The 19,746-nt window shown below is 40.5% G+C and overlaps 1 protein-coding gene across 4 annotated transcripts in view; it reads left to right on the top strand.

The window, feature by feature from the left end:
- SSBP3 (single stranded DNA binding protein 3) overlaps positions 1–19,746 on the top strand; it is a 226,893-nt gene that overhangs the window by 200,329 nt on the left and 6,818 nt on the right. The window contains exons 6-14 of one of the 4 annotated variants that reach the window (XM_014068044.2): positions 5,162–5,242; positions 6,000–6,059; positions 9,669–9,735; positions 9,849–9,925; positions 14,821–14,909; positions 15,053–15,101; positions 15,389–15,424; positions 17,903–17,957; positions 19,619–19,689. In XM_014068044.2, coding sequence (XP_013923519.1) covers positions 5,162–5,242; positions 6,000–6,059; positions 9,669–9,735; positions 9,849–9,925; positions 14,821–14,909; positions 15,053–15,101; positions 15,389–15,424; positions 17,903–17,957; positions 19,619–19,689 — 585 coding nt within the window. The remainder of the gene's footprint in view (positions 1–5,161; positions 5,243–5,999; positions 6,060–9,668; positions 9,736–9,848; positions 9,926–14,820; positions 14,910–15,052; positions 15,102–15,388; positions 15,425–17,902; positions 17,958–19,618; positions 19,690–19,746) is intronic. The other 3 variants (XM_014068045.2, XM_014068046.2, XM_014068047.2) reach the window with 3 other exon arrangements.

Genomic DNA, 19,746 nt, shown 5'->3' on the forward strand with positions numbered 1-19,746 from the left:
ATGTTTCTCCTTTTTTCCAGGGCGCTGCTCAGGAGAGTCCAAGCAAGGGTTAAATACAGCCAAACTACCCAGAGCTGAATTGAAACTTTAAGCCAAGCCTCTGGTGCCGATTATCCTCAGATTTTTCAATTCAGCTAGCCCAGTAGACACGCTTTAAGTTTCTCTGCATTTAGTTTATTTGCTTGGACTCTCTTGAGCATTTACTGTGAGTATTTTCAGTTTAGGGAGTGATCAGGCTGAGTGAGTGTAATTAGATTTCTTTAATTTGTTTCTAACTCACTCTTCGGTTCTCTGACGTCCTGCTTAACTCCCAGGCGCCGCAGGGAACGCAGGCAGCTGCTGGACCCTCGCTGGTGAGGGGGAAAGCCCTGCTGAGGCTCCTGCGGTTGGCGTCCGTGCCTTTGGTGGCCGACATGCAGGTGCGGTGCCTCAGAACTCCGGATGGTTTGGCGGCAACTTTTAAAGTAATTAGATCTTCCGGTCACCATTTTGGGAGCTATTTGCAGTTTCAGTTTCTGATTTCAACCTCATGGCAGCTGCCTGCAGCCTGATTCACAGCAGGTGCCGCGAGGAGCCACTCTTTGTCCGGCCTGGCTGGCAATTAGGTGTATCCTTTTCACCTGAGCGGCCAGGATTGGGGCCGCTGGTCACAAGCCTCATTCCTGCAGTGCTGGGAGCTGTTAACACTCCGACTTTATTCCACCTGCTGGATGTTGCTGCTGCGATCCCTTCACATCTCTTCGGAGCGTCTGTTGGTTTGCAGGGCTTTTGCAAGGTGGTGAGTGGAGGTAGTCCCTGGTTATCTTGGCCCACAGTTACTAATGGCTGAGGAGGCTCCCGAGGATTCCACCCAGGCAGGGGGTTCCTCCAGGGTTTTCTCCAGGCAGGCTGGCGTGGCTGCCAGGGAGGCCATCAGGGACTCCAAACCATACTCCAGGCCAGCCCCTAAGCAGGGATCAGGGCCAGACAAGGATGCATTACGCTGTCAAAAGGCCCTTGAAAAGCAATTCTCCAAGGCCCAGCACCAAACGCAGTCCTCCCAATCGGTGTCTCCTGAGGAGCCCACCATGGAGGTTCCTCCAGCCCAGCCAAGGCCTGTTTCAGACAGCGAGGATGAGGGCCGGGAGTTTTCCCCCACAGCTTCCATGTCTAGGGCAGTATCTCCAGGGGCCTCGATGGTAGATCAGGCTGATCTTTTTGCTTGCCCTTCGGACCTAGAAGAAGGCCCTGCCCTGGGTCCCTTGGCTCCTCAACTTCCGTCTTCACGGCCCAAACCCAGAGCTCAGCCCATGGAGGATCTTGGGCCTGATCTTTCAGTGGAAATGCAGGAAATTATCAACAGGGCCATTTCCCAGGGCATCGAAGCGGGCATGTTGCACAAGGGCAAATGCACCCTCAAGACTAAACACCTAGAGCCCCAGCCAGTTCCCGTGGTTGCTTCTCCCCCACCTCCCCTGCATTCCCCCCACTCCTTTCAGGAGGCTGAATTCTCGGGGGAGGAAGATGCAGCGGCTCAAAAGCCCTCTTCATCGGGACTATTTAACATTGCAAATTTCAAAACCATTTTGGACAAAGCTGAGCTGGCCACCCGTATGGGGTCCACTCCACCTGTTCAATAATAATAATAATAATTTTGAAATCTAAATTGAATGGTGGAAATACAATCAAGGCCATAAATACCTGGGCAATACCAGTTATAAGATACACAGCTGGTATAGTTAACTGGACACAAGCTGATTTGGACATTTTGGACCGAAAAACCAGGAAACTAATGACAATGTACTACAGTTTACATCCACGTGGTGATACTGATAGACTATACCTGCCCCGAAAATCAGGTGGCAGAGGATTATTACAAGTGAAGCAAACAGTTGAAGAAGAAAAACATGCCCTGACTGATTATTTAAAAGAAAGTCAAGAACATCTATTAATCGAAGTAAAGAACAAAAATCTACTGAAGGCCCAAGAGACGAAAGATGAATACAGAAAAGATGTGGCCAATTTCTGGAAAAAATAAAAGATAAAGTGGACAGTGAACAAACTTGGTTATGGTTAACAACAGGTACATTAAAGAAAGAAACAGAGTCACTAATCCTGGCTGCGCAAGAACAAGCTATCCGCACAAATGCCATTAAGGCCAAAATCAAAAAATCCTCTGATGATGCCAAATGCAGACTTTGCAAAGAAGCTGATGAAGCTGTTGATCACATACTCAGCTGCTGTAAAAAAACCACACAGACTGATTATAAATTGCGGCACAATTCAGTAGCACAAATGATCTGTGCTTGGAATTTGTGCAAAAATTATAATATTAAAACAGCAACAAACTGGTGGGAACATCAGCCTGAAAAACTCACCGAAAATCAGATGGTCAAGATCTTGTGGGATTTCCGTATACAAACGGACAAAATACTGGCGCATAATATACCAGACATCACACTAGTTGAGAAAAATAAGGTCACAGTCATAGACATTGCAATACCAGGTGATAGCAGGGTCGCCGAGAAGAAACATGAAAAAATCGCAAAATACCAGGACTTAAAAATCGAAATTCAACAACTATGGCACAAACCAGCAGTGGTAATTCCAGTGGTAATTGGCACACTGGGTGCTATTCCAAAAGCACTGGAATTACATTTAAAACAGTTAAAAATTGACAAAATCACCATCAGTCAAATGCAAAAAGGCGCACTGCTTGGATCTGCACTTATATTAGGAAAATACGTTACGACGTCCTAGGCCCCTGGGTGGAGCCCGACTAGTAACCAATGCCAAATCCGATGAAACAACTGGTCGCTGTGATACAATTGTATTATAATAATAATAATAATGATGATGATGCCATAAATACCTGGGCAATACCAATTAGAAGATATACAGCTGGTATAGTTAACTGGACACAAGCTGATTGTGGGATTTCCATATACAAACGGACAAAATACTGGCGCATAATATACCAGACATCACACTAGTTGAGAAAAATAAGGACACAATCATAGACATCGCAATACCAGATGATAGCAGGGTCGCCGAGAAGGAACATGAAAAAATCACTAAATACCAGGACTTAAAAATCGAAATTCAATGACTATGGCACAAACCAGCAGTGGTAATTCCAGTGGTAATTGGCACACTGAGTGTTATTCCAAAAGCACTGGAATTACCTTTGAAACAGTTAAAAATTGACAAAATCACCATCAGTCAAATGCAAAAAGCTGCACTGCTTGGATCTGCACGCATATTCCGAAAATATGTTACAACGTCCTAGGCCCCTGGGTGGGGCCCGACTAGTAACCAGTGCCAAATCCAGCGAAACAACTGGCCGCTGTGATACAATTGTATAATAATAACAACAACAACAACAACAACAACTGATGTCTGTATGGAACAACTTTTGGGAATAGGTTAATCTATACCTGAGCTGAAAAGTGAATGTTTCAAGTATTTTGTTCTGTGCAAATGAAGGAAAAAGATTGTTAAGTGTCTGTGGAGATTCTCAAACATTCATGGTGACCTACAAAGTCCCTTCCAACTGTATTAATCTGTTAACATCAGATCATGGTTATTCCAAAGGTGTTTTTTCCCAAAAAGCAACTGGACTTCCTTGGTTTTTTCCCCCATTTGAAAACGTTTTGCTTTTCATCCAAGAATTGAAGAAGCTTCTTGGATGAAATATTTGCAAAGGGGAAAAAACAAGAATGTCCAATTGCATTTTGGAAAAAGCACCTTTGGGACAAGAAAAGGGGTTGTTTTATTCCAGATAGAAAGAGGGTTGGGTTGATCGGGTTGGAAGAGTATGGCAAAAGAGCCAAGGACATTGGCCGTTAATGGGGGGGGGGAGGCAGTCCTGAGACGTTTGGGGCAGGGAGGGGCTATTATATGCCATATTGGGAACAGCCAAAATGAGGAAGAGGCCATTGCAGGTCAGCTTTTTCTTACTTGCTCCATCTGGATTCTGTTTTATCTGATACTCAGAACACTCAAAGCATCCCACGGTTCCTTTTTGCTAAAGCATGCCTGGCTTTAGGTAGCTTGACACAATGGGCTTGTTTTCGGTCAAAAGAAATGTCTTCCCCATTTGTTGGACATATCTATTTTGAATGTAGAGACATATTTTAAAACGCCCTGTTCATTTGCTATTGTTGCTATAGATTTCTAGATTGGAAGTAATCTGAAGCAAAAGAAATACATTTAAACACCCTCTCTCTTTGTTTTTTTAAACTCCTGTGAGCTGTGTGGCGGGTGAAAATAAAATGCTAATTTACTATGATAGGATTATGAGTGAACAAATTGTTTTGCCCATTTCTCAGATATTTAAACAAATGCATTTACTGGTGATCCAATACTGAGGAAAAGTGAGACTTTTCAGTAGATATTATTTTCAGATAGAAAAACCGTGTGGTCCAACTCTGCATCACGATTCATACCATCAAACAAATTTGCTGCATGTTGGGCTTATGCAAAATGTCTGATTAACATAGCTTGGGAAAAACATGTTTTAATGCAGGAAGATACCAGGACAGATTTGGTAGACATGCTGTATTTCTGTGATGCCATGTGTGCTGTTTTTAGTGAGTCTAGACAAGGGAATATTTAAAGTATTTTGGAAGATATTGTTTTAATTGAGATCACAGTTTGTATTTAGTAAGGTATGGCAATAAAAATGTCTGCTCACCAATTATGTGTGGCTACACCTTGTATGTATTTTAAGCTGTCCATGAACAGTGGAACATCAACATTGGACCAAGTGACAAAGCAACAGAACGTTCATTAATGGTTTCTAATCCAGATATTGCAATTACCAAAGAAACCCATTCGATGCATTACTCAGAATCCTAAGAGAAATGGCTAAATAATAATGTTCGCTTGTTGTTTGCTATCCGATGTCAGCACTATTAGAAGAATTTCAGTGGCATTTTCAAGAATGATGTGCAATTATGGGGACTAATACTGAATTGTTCATTATGGCCCAAATCCTCTTTCTCTCTTTTCCTTTCTTTATAATCTAAAAGCTCTTCTGATGTGCTTAGCCGTTCTTCTTCAGTTAGTAAAACATAGAAACAAACTATTTGTTTGGTAAGATTTATCATCTCATTAAGCCAACTCTTTTCTTGTATATGGATGTATCTGATCTATAACCACCTTTTATTCCATCTTACAGGGACCGCCTGGCTCTCAGCCCTCGCCACACGCACAGCCTCCACCTCACAACCCCAACAGCATGATGGGACCGCACAGTCAGGTAAAACCTTGAATCTGGTGATATATGTGTTCTGGGTGAAACTTTTTAGCATGTAGGGGTCCTTCTCTTCCGTTAAGTTCATTATATGTGGCTCCGGGATCATTCTAGTAACTTTGCAGATTTATTTCTACTCAAGCTGTGGGGCCCAAATGCTTAATTCATTCCGTCTCCATTAAGATGTCTGCTTTTTTCTGGGTTGAACTTGTTTTATTGATATCAGTTTAGGAAACAGCTTTTCATTTCACGGATGCTAATTTACATGCAAATATAATTTTTACTCTTTTTTTTCCTAAATATGGTTTAAGAACATGTTTTCACAACCTGCCATTGGAATATTTTATACTCAACCCTTCTTAAGCCTCATTTTCATTTAACAAACTCTGTAAAAAATATCCAGTACAGACGTTTTGGGTTATTTTTAACAGCTGAATCTCCAACTGCCAAAGTTTAAAATCTATACACACAACACATACACACCAGAGATTTTGAAACAAAATACTTACCAACAGGAGTTTTTCTTTTGTTTAATCTGCTTTTGTATATATTTGTCAAATTATAAGTTGCATGGAATGCAGGATGTTGAATTTATTATTGGGTTGGTTTAGACTCTACCTCAAAAATACTTAATGAAATGTATGTGTGTCTGTAGTGTGTGTGAGGGAGTCATTTTTCATGTGCATGTACAAATGAGAGTGCAAAATGTTGACTTCCACTTTTAAACATTCATTGCCACTCAACTATTTTTATATGCTTACAGCCTTTTATGTCACCGAGATACGCAGGAGGCCCACGGCCCCCCATTAGAATGGGAAACCAGGTACTGTATTAGCCTTAAGTCCAGATAACGTTTTACAGTACTACAGGTAGTCCTCGACTTACAACCATTCGTTTAGTGACCGTTCAAAGTTACAAGGAAACTGAAAAAAACCTATGACTATTTTTCACACTTACGACCATTGCCGCATCCCCATGGTCATGTGAACAAAATTTGGACGCTTGACAACTGGCTTATATTTATGACAATTGCAGTGTCCCAGGGTCATGTGATCACCTCCTGACAAGGAAAGCCAAAAGGGGAAGCACTTAACAACCGTGCTACTAACTTAACAAATGCAGTGATTCACTTAACAACTATGGCAAGAAAAGTTATAAAATGGGGCAAAACTCACTTAACAACTGTCTTGCTTACAATGGAAATTTTGGGCTTCGTTGTGGTTATAAGTCAAGGACTACATGTATTCAGATTGAGATACATATACACAGGAGGAAAGAAACAAGCTTTGATAAAATATCTACCTATTCTTACACTAAGCATGTTTATTGCAGATGAAGTTTTGCTAGCAGAAATAAAATCTGTAGGTCTAAAAAAACACCTCATGTAGCTTAGAATATAAAAAGAGTACAGAACATAGCCAAATTCTTTATTGGATTCATGCAAACGAGATTATAAAAGAAATACAGAAAACTGCCTTGGTCACAGAAAATATTTATACTTCCATTTTTATAGGGCTCTTTGTTTAAGATAATAACACAACAAACAGAAGTAAAATCTGTTTTAAAATTGTTCTAAGAGACTAGAGCACAAATATAGCATTTTGTTTTGCATAGGGGCTATAAATTCATATGGGAATAGCTTCCCACTATTCCTTCCCAGTGACAGGTATCAGAAGCTATTGAAAGAGTTATACAACATATACTCCGGTCATGTTCACCTTTCAAAAATGTTGTGGTTATAGGAACAAGCCATCTTCTAAATACATCTTCCGCATGTTTTCAAAATTAAATATTCTTAGTTACATTGAACATGTTGAAGTTGTTTTCCTAAGATTTGTGATTTGAACACTCTTGCTACTTAAAACAAGGGTGAAGGAAGGGGCGTTCACAGGAAATGCGCTTGCCAGTAGTAGTTGACATCAGAATAAAACATTTCTATTTTGTGCTGTCTGCTGTGAACATAACATGAGGTAAACTGTTTTCTTCAATGAATATGTAATAATGATATTAATAAACTTAGTATTCTTTGAGAGATAGCTGTAAAAATAATTTAATATGGATCTCTCAAATATTTAATTGTAGATTAATCTGTTTAAATATATAAATGAATCAGTGAATAAATTGGTTAGATTTAAATATGTGTGAATCCTGTGAAACTCTTCAACAGAGCTTGCCTCTGAAAAATAAGTAAGGGAGCATAAAACACCATAATTTATTCAAAGGTAAAGCTACAATTCAGTGTAGTCTACTAAGGATACTGTCTTTAGTGGAATTTTCCTTCCCATTGGTAAGAACCAAAATGTCCTACAATATAGTTATTCCTTGACTTACAACCATTAATTTAGTGTCCATTCAAAGTTACAACAGCACTGAAAAAATTGAGTTATGACCAGTTTTCACACTTACAACTGTTGCAGCATTCCTGTGGTCACATGATCAAAATTCAGACACTTGGCAACTGGCATGTATTTCTGACAGTTGCAGTGTCCCAGGGTCACATGATTGCCATTTGTTAGCTTCCCAGCTGGCTTCCAACAGGCAAATGCGGGAAGCCAGATTCACTTAACCAAATGATTTACTTAACAATTGCAGCAATTTACTTAAAAACTGTGGCAGAAAAGGCCGTAAAAGGGGGCATAACTCACTTAACGACTGCCTTGCTTAGCCACAGAAATTTGGGGCTCAGTTGTCATCATAAGTCCAGGACAACCTATGTATGTCCTTAATTCAGGCAATCAAATGCCCTTCACTTATCTTTGGACTACGATTCCCATCAGCTACAAGCAATCGAAAGGGAAGCTATATATTTCATGCCACCTGTCTGTAATTGCTGACAATGCAGCAATCAGAGTCAATCTTTTTCCTTTCGTTTTATTTTTAATTTAGTTTTATTTATTTACTTTAATCCCAAGCCTTTTGTCACTAGGTCATGGATAAGGGAATGATATTTGTTGGCAGTGAAAAGAGACTAGACAAAGCTAAGGAAAAGAAGGCAGGGTAAAACAAGTAATTGCTCCAAGGAAAATTGTGCTAGGAAGAATAAATATACAATTTACAAAGAGCTGGCATATTAAAAGAGAGAGGGAGGGAAATGTTTTCAATATGGTCTTCCTGCTGTTCAGAGTTGAAAATGAACTCTGCTACTTAAAAATAATTCTCTGCTTGCCTCATATATTGGGGAAACAAATACAATAAATACATAAGAGACAGAGGATGGGTCTGCCTATTCCTCTTTGAAATAGGAATAGGTGTCTGCAATATTTATCAGTCATGTTCCCTTCTGGTCCAAACTGAGTTGAAAGTGTTATTTATCCATGCTAAAATGTTGTCATTTGATCCAGGGAAAATTGTAGTTAAAAATTCTAACTAGAAGGCTTCTGGATTCCCCTTAGCATATGGATAATCACACATTAGTGCTCTACAAATTGATTTTCTGGAAAGCCTATATAACAACGAACAAGTTGGAGCTTGGAAGTGGAAGTTTCCTGAATTGTGCATACTATCTAAATTTCAAGCTAAATTATTTGACCAAAGGCTGTTAATTGTTAAAAGCACTTTGGAACCCACTTCTGAAAAAGAAGGCTTCCTAAGCGTGCTCTTTGCGATTTCCCTATAATTATTTCTTCTAACTTAGTACCCAAGTATGTCCATATATAATCCACTGCATACTTAGAGCAAATTCTGAAAGCAGAATTTATCATTTATGAAGTTCCTGAACAGAACCAATTTCTTTTAGAAGGGAGACTAATAACTGGACAGATTTTCTTAACTGAGTGATAGTTTTTGCTATGTGCTCATCAGTAGTGTCTGTACATACTAACTGATATTTGAGTTCCCAAGGAAAGGGCATTTTCTCCAAATGCAGGTTGCACATCTCCATGTGAAATAGATATGTATGTTATGAAGTCACTTCAGTCCAAAATAGAAATTAATATGGAACTAGTTAAATACATTTACTGAGGCCCAATTTGGTGATCTCAGTGTTACACTCTATAAATAAGGTTTTTGAGAACTTGTGGATATTTAAATGTTGCTGAATTTGCAGCATCTTCACATTGCCCGGCAAATTATGCCATGCTGAGGGTCATATTTAAGCAGTAGCTGAAGGGACACAACTTCCTCACCCCAGCTTTTAAAATTTCATCTTGCAAAAGGTTTCAGATTCATATCCACCCACATTCAACAATACCAGTCTCAGGGGATTTCAAGCAGTGGACTCGCCCTTGCATCCAATGATTTAACTTCAATACCACATGTTATTGATTGAAAACAAGTTCTACGGTTGTTGTTGTTGTTGTTTGCATGGGGGTATCCTGACTAGAAATAAAGTATTATCTATCTGTAGCTCTAGTTAATGTAGGAAAAGCAGGGTGTTAACTGTTTTAGGTAGCCATAATTTAGATTTTGTCAGCTTTGTTTCTCTCTTTCGTAGCCTCCAGGAGGTGTTCCTGGTACACAACCATTGCTGCCCAACTCCATGGACCCTACACGGCAACAAGGTAACATATGTTGAGGCTCCCTTCAGAAATTCCTTCAATGGGCCTTTCCTTCTGCTCCTTGTTTATTTCTCCATAATACTCCATAACATCTTCCTGTCTGTTTCTCTCACTAGGGCATCCCAACATGGGTGGGCCGATGCAAAGGATGAATCCTCCTCGAGGAATGGGACCGATGGGCCCAGGTCCACAGGTAAAAACCTGGGCAGAGACAATTTCCTCTCCTGTCCAGTGCCAAGCGTTAGGCATGCTACTTTGTGAAGTTTGTAAGCAAAACATCATAAAAGCAGCCTCTGGGGGCTCTTCCATTCCTTCTAAGACCTTTTCTCTCTACCATTAGCGGTAATGCATTTTACATTAGTGTGTTTACATATGTCTGGAAAAATCCCACCTTCCCACATTTAGTTAGGGCTTCAAAAAAAAATTATCATTCCCCATCACGTACTTCACGCAACCACCTATTCCCCACCTTCGGGGTTTTTTGTTTTTTAGTCTAGGCCAACAACCTCAATTTCATCAAGTTTTTCCCACTCGGGGAATGATAATCTTAACGTAAAGTGGGAAGAGAGGAGGCTGCAGATAGAATGCTGTATGTATTTCAGTTGAATTCATGTTAATAATTAAATTTGCTGCAGTCTCATCTGTTTTGATTTACCTCTTTATAGCAGGAGCAGACACATAGACCCTACTCAGCAAGCCTTCCCCCTCTCCCCCCCCCACTACCTTTTTTTTTTAAATCACATACTTCACCTTCGCAACATTCTAGACAGGAAATGAAGGAAGATAAAGGAAGAGTAGGTGGATTGAAGTAATACTCGTCGTAACCAGACCTTCATTTTTGCTTTCTAGAGTTTTGATTGAAACTTAGATAGGTTTCTAAGATGCCTACAGAGCTCTTGCTCAGAGATAAAAATTTGCAGTATGCTTATTTTTGCCCCCAGGATTGTCTTAGGGATAAATCAGGCCAACAGTTTCCAGATCCATGAGACAGACTTTCAGAGGTTAAAGTCGTTTGCAGAAGAGATGTGAAAGTTCTCTTCACTCATTAAGTCCATTTTTTGCTTGGCTATTCCAAGTAACTGAGTAGCCTGTTAATTCATTGTTGTCTTATGAGAGTGATGCAAACCTCTTCTTTCATAAGCTTGCTGCTTCTTGGGGCTCTGTCCTGCCATCTTCTTGTTCTCTTAGCTTCTTCCTCCGCCAAGCTGAATCATTGGCCTTTCCTTGTCACGTGACATTTTCAGGCAGGTTTTTTTGGGGGGGGGTGTTTGAAGTCACAAAACCGACTTCACCGATCAAGGTGAAGTCATTTGGTAGCATTCAGTTAAGGGATGACAAGAATTTCAGAGCCATATTTATGTTCTCCTGCATTTGCAGCCGGGGGCAGAGGCATGTTAAAATCATCTTAACTGTATAGGTTGGAGACAAGAGGTCCGAGTTCCAAACATGCTTACATATGTTGCCCATCAGTGCCATTGCAGAGGAACACTTAAGGAGGCCTCATTAGAGCCAGCAATCAAAATACATGTTGCTCCTATAATTTTATTTTGTGTGTAAGAGGGAGAGAAATGAAAGAAACAATGGGGAGTTAAAAGTGGAAGATGAAATCACTCTTAATGAAGCTTTGTAAATATGTCACCTTCAGATGGAAATCCCATTTCTTCTGGGCTCTGTTTTGAATAGTGTCTAGGTTCAATATTGCACTCAACTAAAATATTTTTGGCTGCCCATATATTAAAGATCTTACTCATTACCATTTATAAATCATATGTTATGGCTTAACATTAACATAGTTGTTTGTACGGTCAGCCAGATGTTTAGATTTGGCATTGTTGCTGACCTAGTGAATCCTTCCCAAGGACCTGGGATGGTGATGTGGTGGTGGTAGTGGTGGTGACGGTGACAAAGAGGATGATTCCCACCTTTCTTATATAAAGCATATTTTCAAAACTCACCAACTTGTATCTTACTGAATCTCCAAAGCTTATTGCTGTATGTAATTCAGTTGGTAACTAAAATCAGATATGGACTGAAGGACCACAATATGCTTCAGCTTTGTTACACTCTTTCCTTGCCTCTCATAATAGTTCTGTTGTTCACTTCATGGTTTGCTGCCTCACTTGAATCTTTCAAACTGTGATTATGCAAAACTAGTGCTAAGCCCAATTGGAACAATTATCACAATGAATAATGGTGAGAACAGCTTGGAAATAGAAAAGAAGCAGCATGTTTGTATTCTCCTAAGCAGAAACTATAAGCATCCAATGCAGAATGCGGCCCAGAAAATGTGCATATGAAAGAGTATCCATTTGCTAAGGAACGTAGGCTAATAGCCTTTGGAAAATCATTTTTCTTAATCTATTCCAGCAAATTTGATATTTAATCTTGCAAAGTATTGGATAGCATCTTAGAAGGAAAATATGCAAGAATACATTTTGGTTTTTTTGCTGCAAATTGCATGCATCAACTAATATCCTGTGTTATGCCTCACATTTGTACTTTTACAGCAAAAGTACTGAGCATTACAAACTTTTCTTACCATATTGCTCTTCTTGATTCAATCAGACCTGCACCTTAGCCCTGTACTGCTACTAGAATAAACAAAATATGCAAGTATAAGAGAGCACTCACTCAGACCAATTACTGTTAGGGTGAGATTAGATAATTAGACAGGCATAGGCAGAAGTGTATCTAGATTTGGAGAAGGAGGCAGATAAATTTTGATGAATTTCGGAGCACATTTGTGCTGAAATCTAAATCTTGTTTCTGCAGGGATTGAGATGAAGTAATTAGAATATGCACCCTATGTAAATCTTCTGCATCAATTCTGGCTAGGAAAGCAGCATGTTTATCTATTTTGTGAAGTATATCACATGAAGAAAAGTGTACGAACAGTACTGATACCCAGTAAAGAATGAGAATCTACCAGGAAGGAGAAAAAGGGGATTACATTTCCAAGCAAGTCTAGATTGCAGGTGCTCTTTTGTCTGGTTTAATGGTCTGGAACTCTTGGTGACCTCAAAGCCCTCAATAATTCCTCATATACCATCACAAAAGTTTGCATTTCTTATAATTGCACCAGCCAAACAAAGACGGCCTCGTGAAAGGTTCTGGATTCACAACATATCTCAAGCAAGCCAGGTGCTTCTCATCAAGATGAAATGGCACATTAGCTGCAGCATTCTTTCATATTTTGGAGTTGTAGGCATGTCATTTAGCCATTGTAAGTGGCAAGCATGATTGCACCATATCTTTATGAAGCCTTGTGTGAATATTAGAGACAAGCTTTCTACCAATAATGTGCTTTTTCTGTGTATGGGCCATGAGTGAGGAACTGGGAGCAAATCCTTTTCTTCCTGGTTGCAATTGTTCCACTTTGTGAGTAATGTTCCAGCCAATAAAAGATTAAATGTTGATTTTTTTAAAAAGTACTATCAAGTGGAGGCTGTAATGGACTGTTAGATGGGGAATTATTATTTTTTTCATTTAATATTTCAATCTGTTTGTCTCTCAGGAATAAAGATTGTGTTTTACCTCCTAATTATAAAGCATAGCTGTGTTTGTGGCTTCATTTGGTTAGGACAACATGATGGGGAAAATAGCCCATTTAGTAACCAGCAACCTATGCAGGTCTTTCAGTACAGGGATCATACAATTAGACCTGGCTTATGATTCAGTAGCATTTACAATTTCTTCATAGAGAACATTGTCATGGGTAAGATACCAAGGAGTCAGCCAAGGAGCAGGAGTTGTGGATTTGACTCATATTTTATATACTTCAACCATAAGTCCCTATTCATTGCTGCTTCTTAAACAGTAGCAATAGCAATAGCATTTAGACTTATATACCGCTTCACAGTGCTTTATAGCCCCCTCTAAGCGGTTTACAGAGTCAGCATATTGCCCCCAACAATTTGGGTCCTCATTTTACCCACCTTGGAAAGATGGAAGGCTGAGTCAACCTTGAGTCTGGTGAGATTTGAACTGCCAAATTGCAGTCAGCCAGCAGTCAGTAGAAGTAGCCTGCAGTACTGCTCTCTAACCACTGCACCACCATAGCCCTGCATGTTACCAACAACATGATGGATTTGCTCCCTTTCCCTCTTTAGACCCATTTTCACAGCAAATTGTTATGCCTAACTTGCATTGACTTTTTCTGAAGATTGATATCTGGAAGATTGGGCTAAGCAGACATTTGGTTATGTAGAAGGGAATTTAAAAAGGGCCACTTTAACATTTAAGATTTAAGTGCTCTAATTTTAAGGGGTTTTAGTAATCACATTAACAAACCCATAATGTTATTACTTTGGCCAGAAAAGTCCTTTATGTCTTTCGTGATTGTGGTGTTTTAAGAAATAAGATAAAAGGTATGCAGTGGATGCTACTTGATCAGCATTGCTCTTTGTTACTGTTGTTGAAGACAGGCTTTTGGGAGGAAGGAATGCTCTTTGCAAACCTGCTACACACTCTGGTGCTGTCAACATCTGCTCTTGGGCAAACCCATTGTTTGCTCATTATTCTGTATTTCCTAAAGCAGAATTAATCTCTCTCTCTTTGTCTTGTCTCTCACTCCCCTCTCTCTCATGTTCTGCTTCCTCACATCAGTCTCTCCACAACTGTCACCCCACCCCAAGCAAGTAATTTAATTATTTTACATCTCCTACTTGTTTGGATTCATGTGTAAGGAACAAACTGCATTTGGTTTGTTTGTTTTTGGTTTGAATTACTTTCTTAGATCTTACATATTTTCCAGGTGAGGTTATTCCCTTGTTGATATACCTTGGGCAGTGCCAGAAGCTTTGGCCTGATGGGTGTTTCTAGTATTATAATTTCTACAAAGAGATGGAAACCTGCTGGTTTTTAAGATTAAAAAAAAAATAGGGGAAAAAAGACTTTTTCCAGTCAAACAGCAAAATGAGAGCTGCCACAGCCCTGTTTCACTTTTAGAAGTTGCTAAGTTGACCTGTATGTTCATTGTCATCATCTTCTTTTTTTTATTAAAGTTCATTTTCACAAACTAACCCTCTCGTTTTTGTTTGTTTTTTTCCTTTCTCTTTTCTTCTCCGGTTTCCCTTCTCGTTATGGTAGACTGATCCTTGGTTATCATTGCAGAACTATGGCGGCGGAATGAGACCTCCACCCAACTCTCTAGGGCCCGGCATGCCTGGGATTAACATGTAAGGCATTTCTCATGTTCCTGGCTTTTGACTGATGTTCCTTTCATTTGATGTGGAAATGAGCGCTGTTTTACTCTCTGCTTAGGCTTGAGTAAACATGTGCGTGCGCGCACTAAAAGCTTGTTTCTTTTCTTGAACTCCAGGGGTCCAGGAGCTGGTAGACCATGGCCCAACCCCAACAGCGCTAATTCAGTAAGTGTTTTTTTCTGCGGGATGCCTTTATCACTTGGACCTTGGAATTTGGTTTATTTCTTCTTCCTGCATCTCCCTTTTCATCTATGTTGCATCCCTTGCTCTGTCTTCCCAGTAGGGCATCATCCGGAGCAGGAGACAAGGGATATCCTCCATTTCCTTCTGTGCAGCTGTCCTCTCCTCTAAGCATATTTAAAAGCAATAAATATTTTTATTAGAGTTCTGAACCTCCCTTGTCAAAAGCTCCCTTTTGGAAAAGTAATGCGTGCTATTTGGTTTGTTCACAGATTCCCTATTCTTCTTCATCACCTGGTACATATGTGGTAAGCTCATATTTTTTTAAAAATTCAGCGGTTAAACAAATCTGTGTGGCCACCCATCTAATCAGTGGGCAGTGCACATAGGAGGGAAAAACGTTGTCCATAATCCTGTCAGGTGCAAAAAGTCAGGAACCAGAATAGACTTCAAAAGTACCATAAGTTTATTCCATACACAGGAATCTGATTTACTAATGGTCAAGGGAAATTGGTGCCAGGTAAGAGTCAGTGGACTTCAAGGGGGGCTGGATTCAGGTCTCTTATTGAAGTATAGCAGTGGTGGGGTACGCCCCGGTACAGGTGTACCGGTGCCTGCTGGGAGCACCAGGTACCGTTTCAGTACGGTGCTTCGGAGGGCCCACCCGCCCGCCCGTTCTCCTTACCTGTATTTGAGCTGACTAGGGCATTTGCACACACGCACGGAGCATATGGCGCCTGTGCAATGCTCCGGCGAACAGCTGGAGCATTGTGGGCAGTGGGTACACATGTGCGCACTGTACCCGTGCATGTGGTGGATGCCCAGCCCCTTTGCAGTGTACCGGTTGCAACAGGAGCCGGAACCCACCACTGGAGTATAGAGACTCCAGACTGATGATTCATTTGACCCCACCCTCAGGCTCAGCCTAGTCAAATCCTACAAATCAACTCTACAAATCCAGATCAATTAAAATCCCAAGTCAAGACTGTATTGAAAAAAATGAGCTCCATTAACATCCCAGAGCCTGGACCTTGCAATCTTCTGGAAAGCCAACCGGGTCAGAATCTTTATTATCCCCATGGAGATGCTGTTCCATAAGACAACCACCATAACAGAGACTCCTAGGCCTGCCAGGTAATGCCATTTTATTGAAGGTCCCAGTGCCTCTCCATTCTCTCAGATCTGGTAGGAAAAGCCACCACAACTGGGAGGAGGAAGTTTCACAAGTAATTGAGCCGAAGTCATGACGTGGCAGTACATTTGTTGACTAGCTCTAGGTATACTTGAATTCACAAGTATGCAGACTAGATCAGGGGTGTCCAACCTTGGCAACTTTAAGCCTAGTGGACTTCAACTCCCAGAATTCCCCAGTTGAAGTCCACCAGGCTTAAAGTTGCCAAGCTTGAAGGCCCCTGGCCTAGATTATGGTTATAAGTGTTCATGCTGTTGGCTTTGTTTATCCTGCTGAAGGGCAGCATCCACATCTGTATAATCTGCAAATCATAGACATCATTGGGAAAACATTTCTTGTTCCAGGAAGCATAGTGCATAAAGCATACTGAAAGAGAGGAAGTTGATTAGCATAAGAAGTCATTTCTTCAGTCAACATCCTCCTAAAGGAGTATTTCTTATAACCTTGGTGGCTTTAAGACACAGGGACCTCAACTTCCATAATTCCTCAGCCAGCCATACTGACCAGGGAATTCTGGGAATTGAAGTCCATGTGTCTTAAAATCACCATGGCTGAGAAATACTGCCTTAAAGTATGGAAAGAAATACAGTATAAGACGTATAAGATCAACCATTTATTCTAAAAAGCTTCTTCATTTTGTTAAGTTGTCTAGAACAATAATAAAGCAGTCTTTAAAAAATAAGTCTAATAATTTGAACATTCTATAGGCATTTAGAGTTATTAACTATATTGACTCCTCGCAGCAAACAGCCTGTTTCAGTTTAGCCTGATTAAAAGAAAAAAAAATCTGCCTCTACCTCCCAGGAATTTGGCTCATTACAGCAAACAGCAAGTTTCACTTTCAGTTTCAATTTAAGCCTGGGGCTTCCGATCATCAGCTGTTTCAGGCTGCAGGGATTGCCATAGCCTATTGCCACCTCAGCAAGCCCCATTTTCTCCATTTGCTGCAAGGAGGTAAATTGCTAGGAGGCAGAGCCAAAGGGTGGGGGCGGGTGGGTGGGTGGAGCTACATTCGGTGTATAAGACGCACCCAAATTTTCACCCTCTTTTCTGGGGGGGGGGGGGGAAGATGCATCTTATACTCCAAAAAATATGGTACCTTTCTAACCCCCAGCATTGTGAATGATGATGTGCTTGTCATGCTCCAGTTTTAATTCATCTTAGAGCAATTACAGTCAGAATTTTTAGCAGCTGTATTCCTAATTGGACTGGAATCAGGCCATCGAGTTAACACATTGACGTCACAAGTTACAATGCTCTAAACTACCTGCTTATTGTTGCAACTTCTGCATGAGTGAAGGTTACAGAAAGGATGGTCCTCCTTCTTCTGTTCCTTCCCTGACAGATAGACCCAGTGTGAGCATCTTGCATAAAAGCACCTTACTATCTCTCTGTAAAACCTTCATTTTTCCTGAGGCTTAAACAAAGAAATTGCACTTTGGCTGCAAGGGTGCATTGGAGGTTTTAGCAGGAGATTAATGCTTGGCTGAATACCAAGATGAGACATTGTTGCTGACAGCAGCAAGATCTGGCTGACCTATTGCAGGCTATGTTATCACAGTGGTGCCTGATGCGTATTTAATCTTGTCAACAGGGGCCCCCTGGTGGCGGAGGTCCTCCTGGAACACCCATCATGCCTAGCCCTGCAGGTAAGGGATGGGGGAGAGAACGAGAAAGGCAGCGTGGGAGAGAAAGTTTCTTTCATTGTTGGCCTTTACAGAAAGTTACAACATAACATTTGCGTGTGGTTGATGCCCTATTTGTTTTGGAACAGCTGCAGACAATAATCAAATGAAAATGATTCCACAATTCCTTCCTTCCTTCCTTCCTTCCTTCCTTCCTTCCTTCCTTCCTTCCTTCCTTCCCAGCACTTATTGCTTAAGTTCTGTTAGGCTTAAAGCACAGGGAAGTTATACAGTAGGAATTAGACAATAGAGATGGGGAGTGTTCATCTGTGGCTCAGCCTTTCTGGATTCATCTGAAGTTAGTTTGCAATCAGCACCAAGTTCCTGGCAAGCAGGTTAAGTGTGGCACTGCTTCCCTTGAGCAATAGTTTTTAATAAATGTTGACTTACTAGAATAGGCTTATTTTGTGGTTTTTTTCATCATCCTGGTGAAACTTTTTATCCAAGGTGAAACGTGTCTTAAGTTATTTGTAGAATCTTAAATCATCCTCTACAGATCCCAAGGGAATTAAGAGGGAAATGTAAAATAAACCCTATTAAACTTCCTAAATCCAGCATGGTTAAGGCTGTAAAGTTCCAACTTTTGTGGGATTTCCCAGTACTATGGCCAAGGAATTCCTCAGAGGAGTAGCCAGGAACACATTACCCAGCTTTACACTGCAGAGGATGCACAACAGTTTCAGAATGCCACTTTGTACAGTGGTGTTCCCTAAGTTGAGTGCTCTGCTTCTCCACATGTCTTCCCAGAAGGCTGCATAAAATCCCCTCCTAGCCCTTGGTTCCTTTACAGCAGAGGTGGGGAACTATGGCCCTTTTATGACTTGCGGACTTCAACTCCCAGAATTCCTGAGCCAGCCATGCTAGCTCAGTGAAGTGCGTATTCTGAAAGGGTCAAAATTTGATTTGGCTCACACTTTGAGCCTCAATTGGAAGAAGAAGAAAAAATAGAAAGGGACACTGGAAGAAAGTGGGCCTGTTGCATGTAACAAGGGTGCACACAGCTGCAGAGGTGGAGCTACACTTCAGTATTATCGCTGCTTTCCTCCTGCATTTTTATGAGGACTCTGACCTACATTTCTTACTAGATCATAATAAAACAATCCGTATGTTAATTCAGCCACAAATCTTCCCTCTTTTTTTAATTCCGTTACTGTGGCCTGCTTATAAATCTTTCTGTTTGCATTCTACAGCTTGACTGTGTCTTTCCTCCTGCTACCAGCGCTAAAAGCCTAGATTCTTGCTTTATTGGGGAAGATAATATGTGAAACGACAAATATTACTCTTCTTTCAAAAAGAAGAAAAAAAGATTGTGGTGTAGTGAGATAATTGCACTGGCTAATTTTGAGGCGCTAAGTGGCATGTGGCAGAAAATTATCTTTCTTCATCTCTCATAGCAAAAAGCCTTCAAGATCCTTGGTTAGTAGCAGAGACTTCTTTTCACAGTTGAATTTCTGTGATTAAAAACTTTGTGAATCTTCATTAAATACAAATTAGCCAGAAAATGGTGGTACTTAGAGGGAATTTTAGGTGATAAAGCTCGAAAGAATGAGTTCAAGTGGCATGAGTTTGTTTTAATTAAGAAATGAATTAATCACCCTTACTTAGTGGATTTCACTGTTCTATAGATTCGACAAATTCAAGTGACAACATCTACACAATGATTAATCCTGTACCGCCTGGAGGCAGTCGGTCGAATGTAAGTCTGCTTTCTAATAATTTACATATCACATACCATAACAAATCATAATTAACT

Source organism: Thamnophis sirtalis, unplaced genomic scaffold (genome assembly GCF_051295495.1).
Source record: "Thamnophis sirtalis isolate CommonGarterSnake01/CBP01778 unplaced genomic scaffold, rThaSir2_p1.2 scaffold_7, whole genome shotgun sequence".
NCBI lineage: Eukaryota > Metazoa > Chordata > Lepidosauria > Squamata > Natricidae > Thamnophis > Thamnophis sirtalis.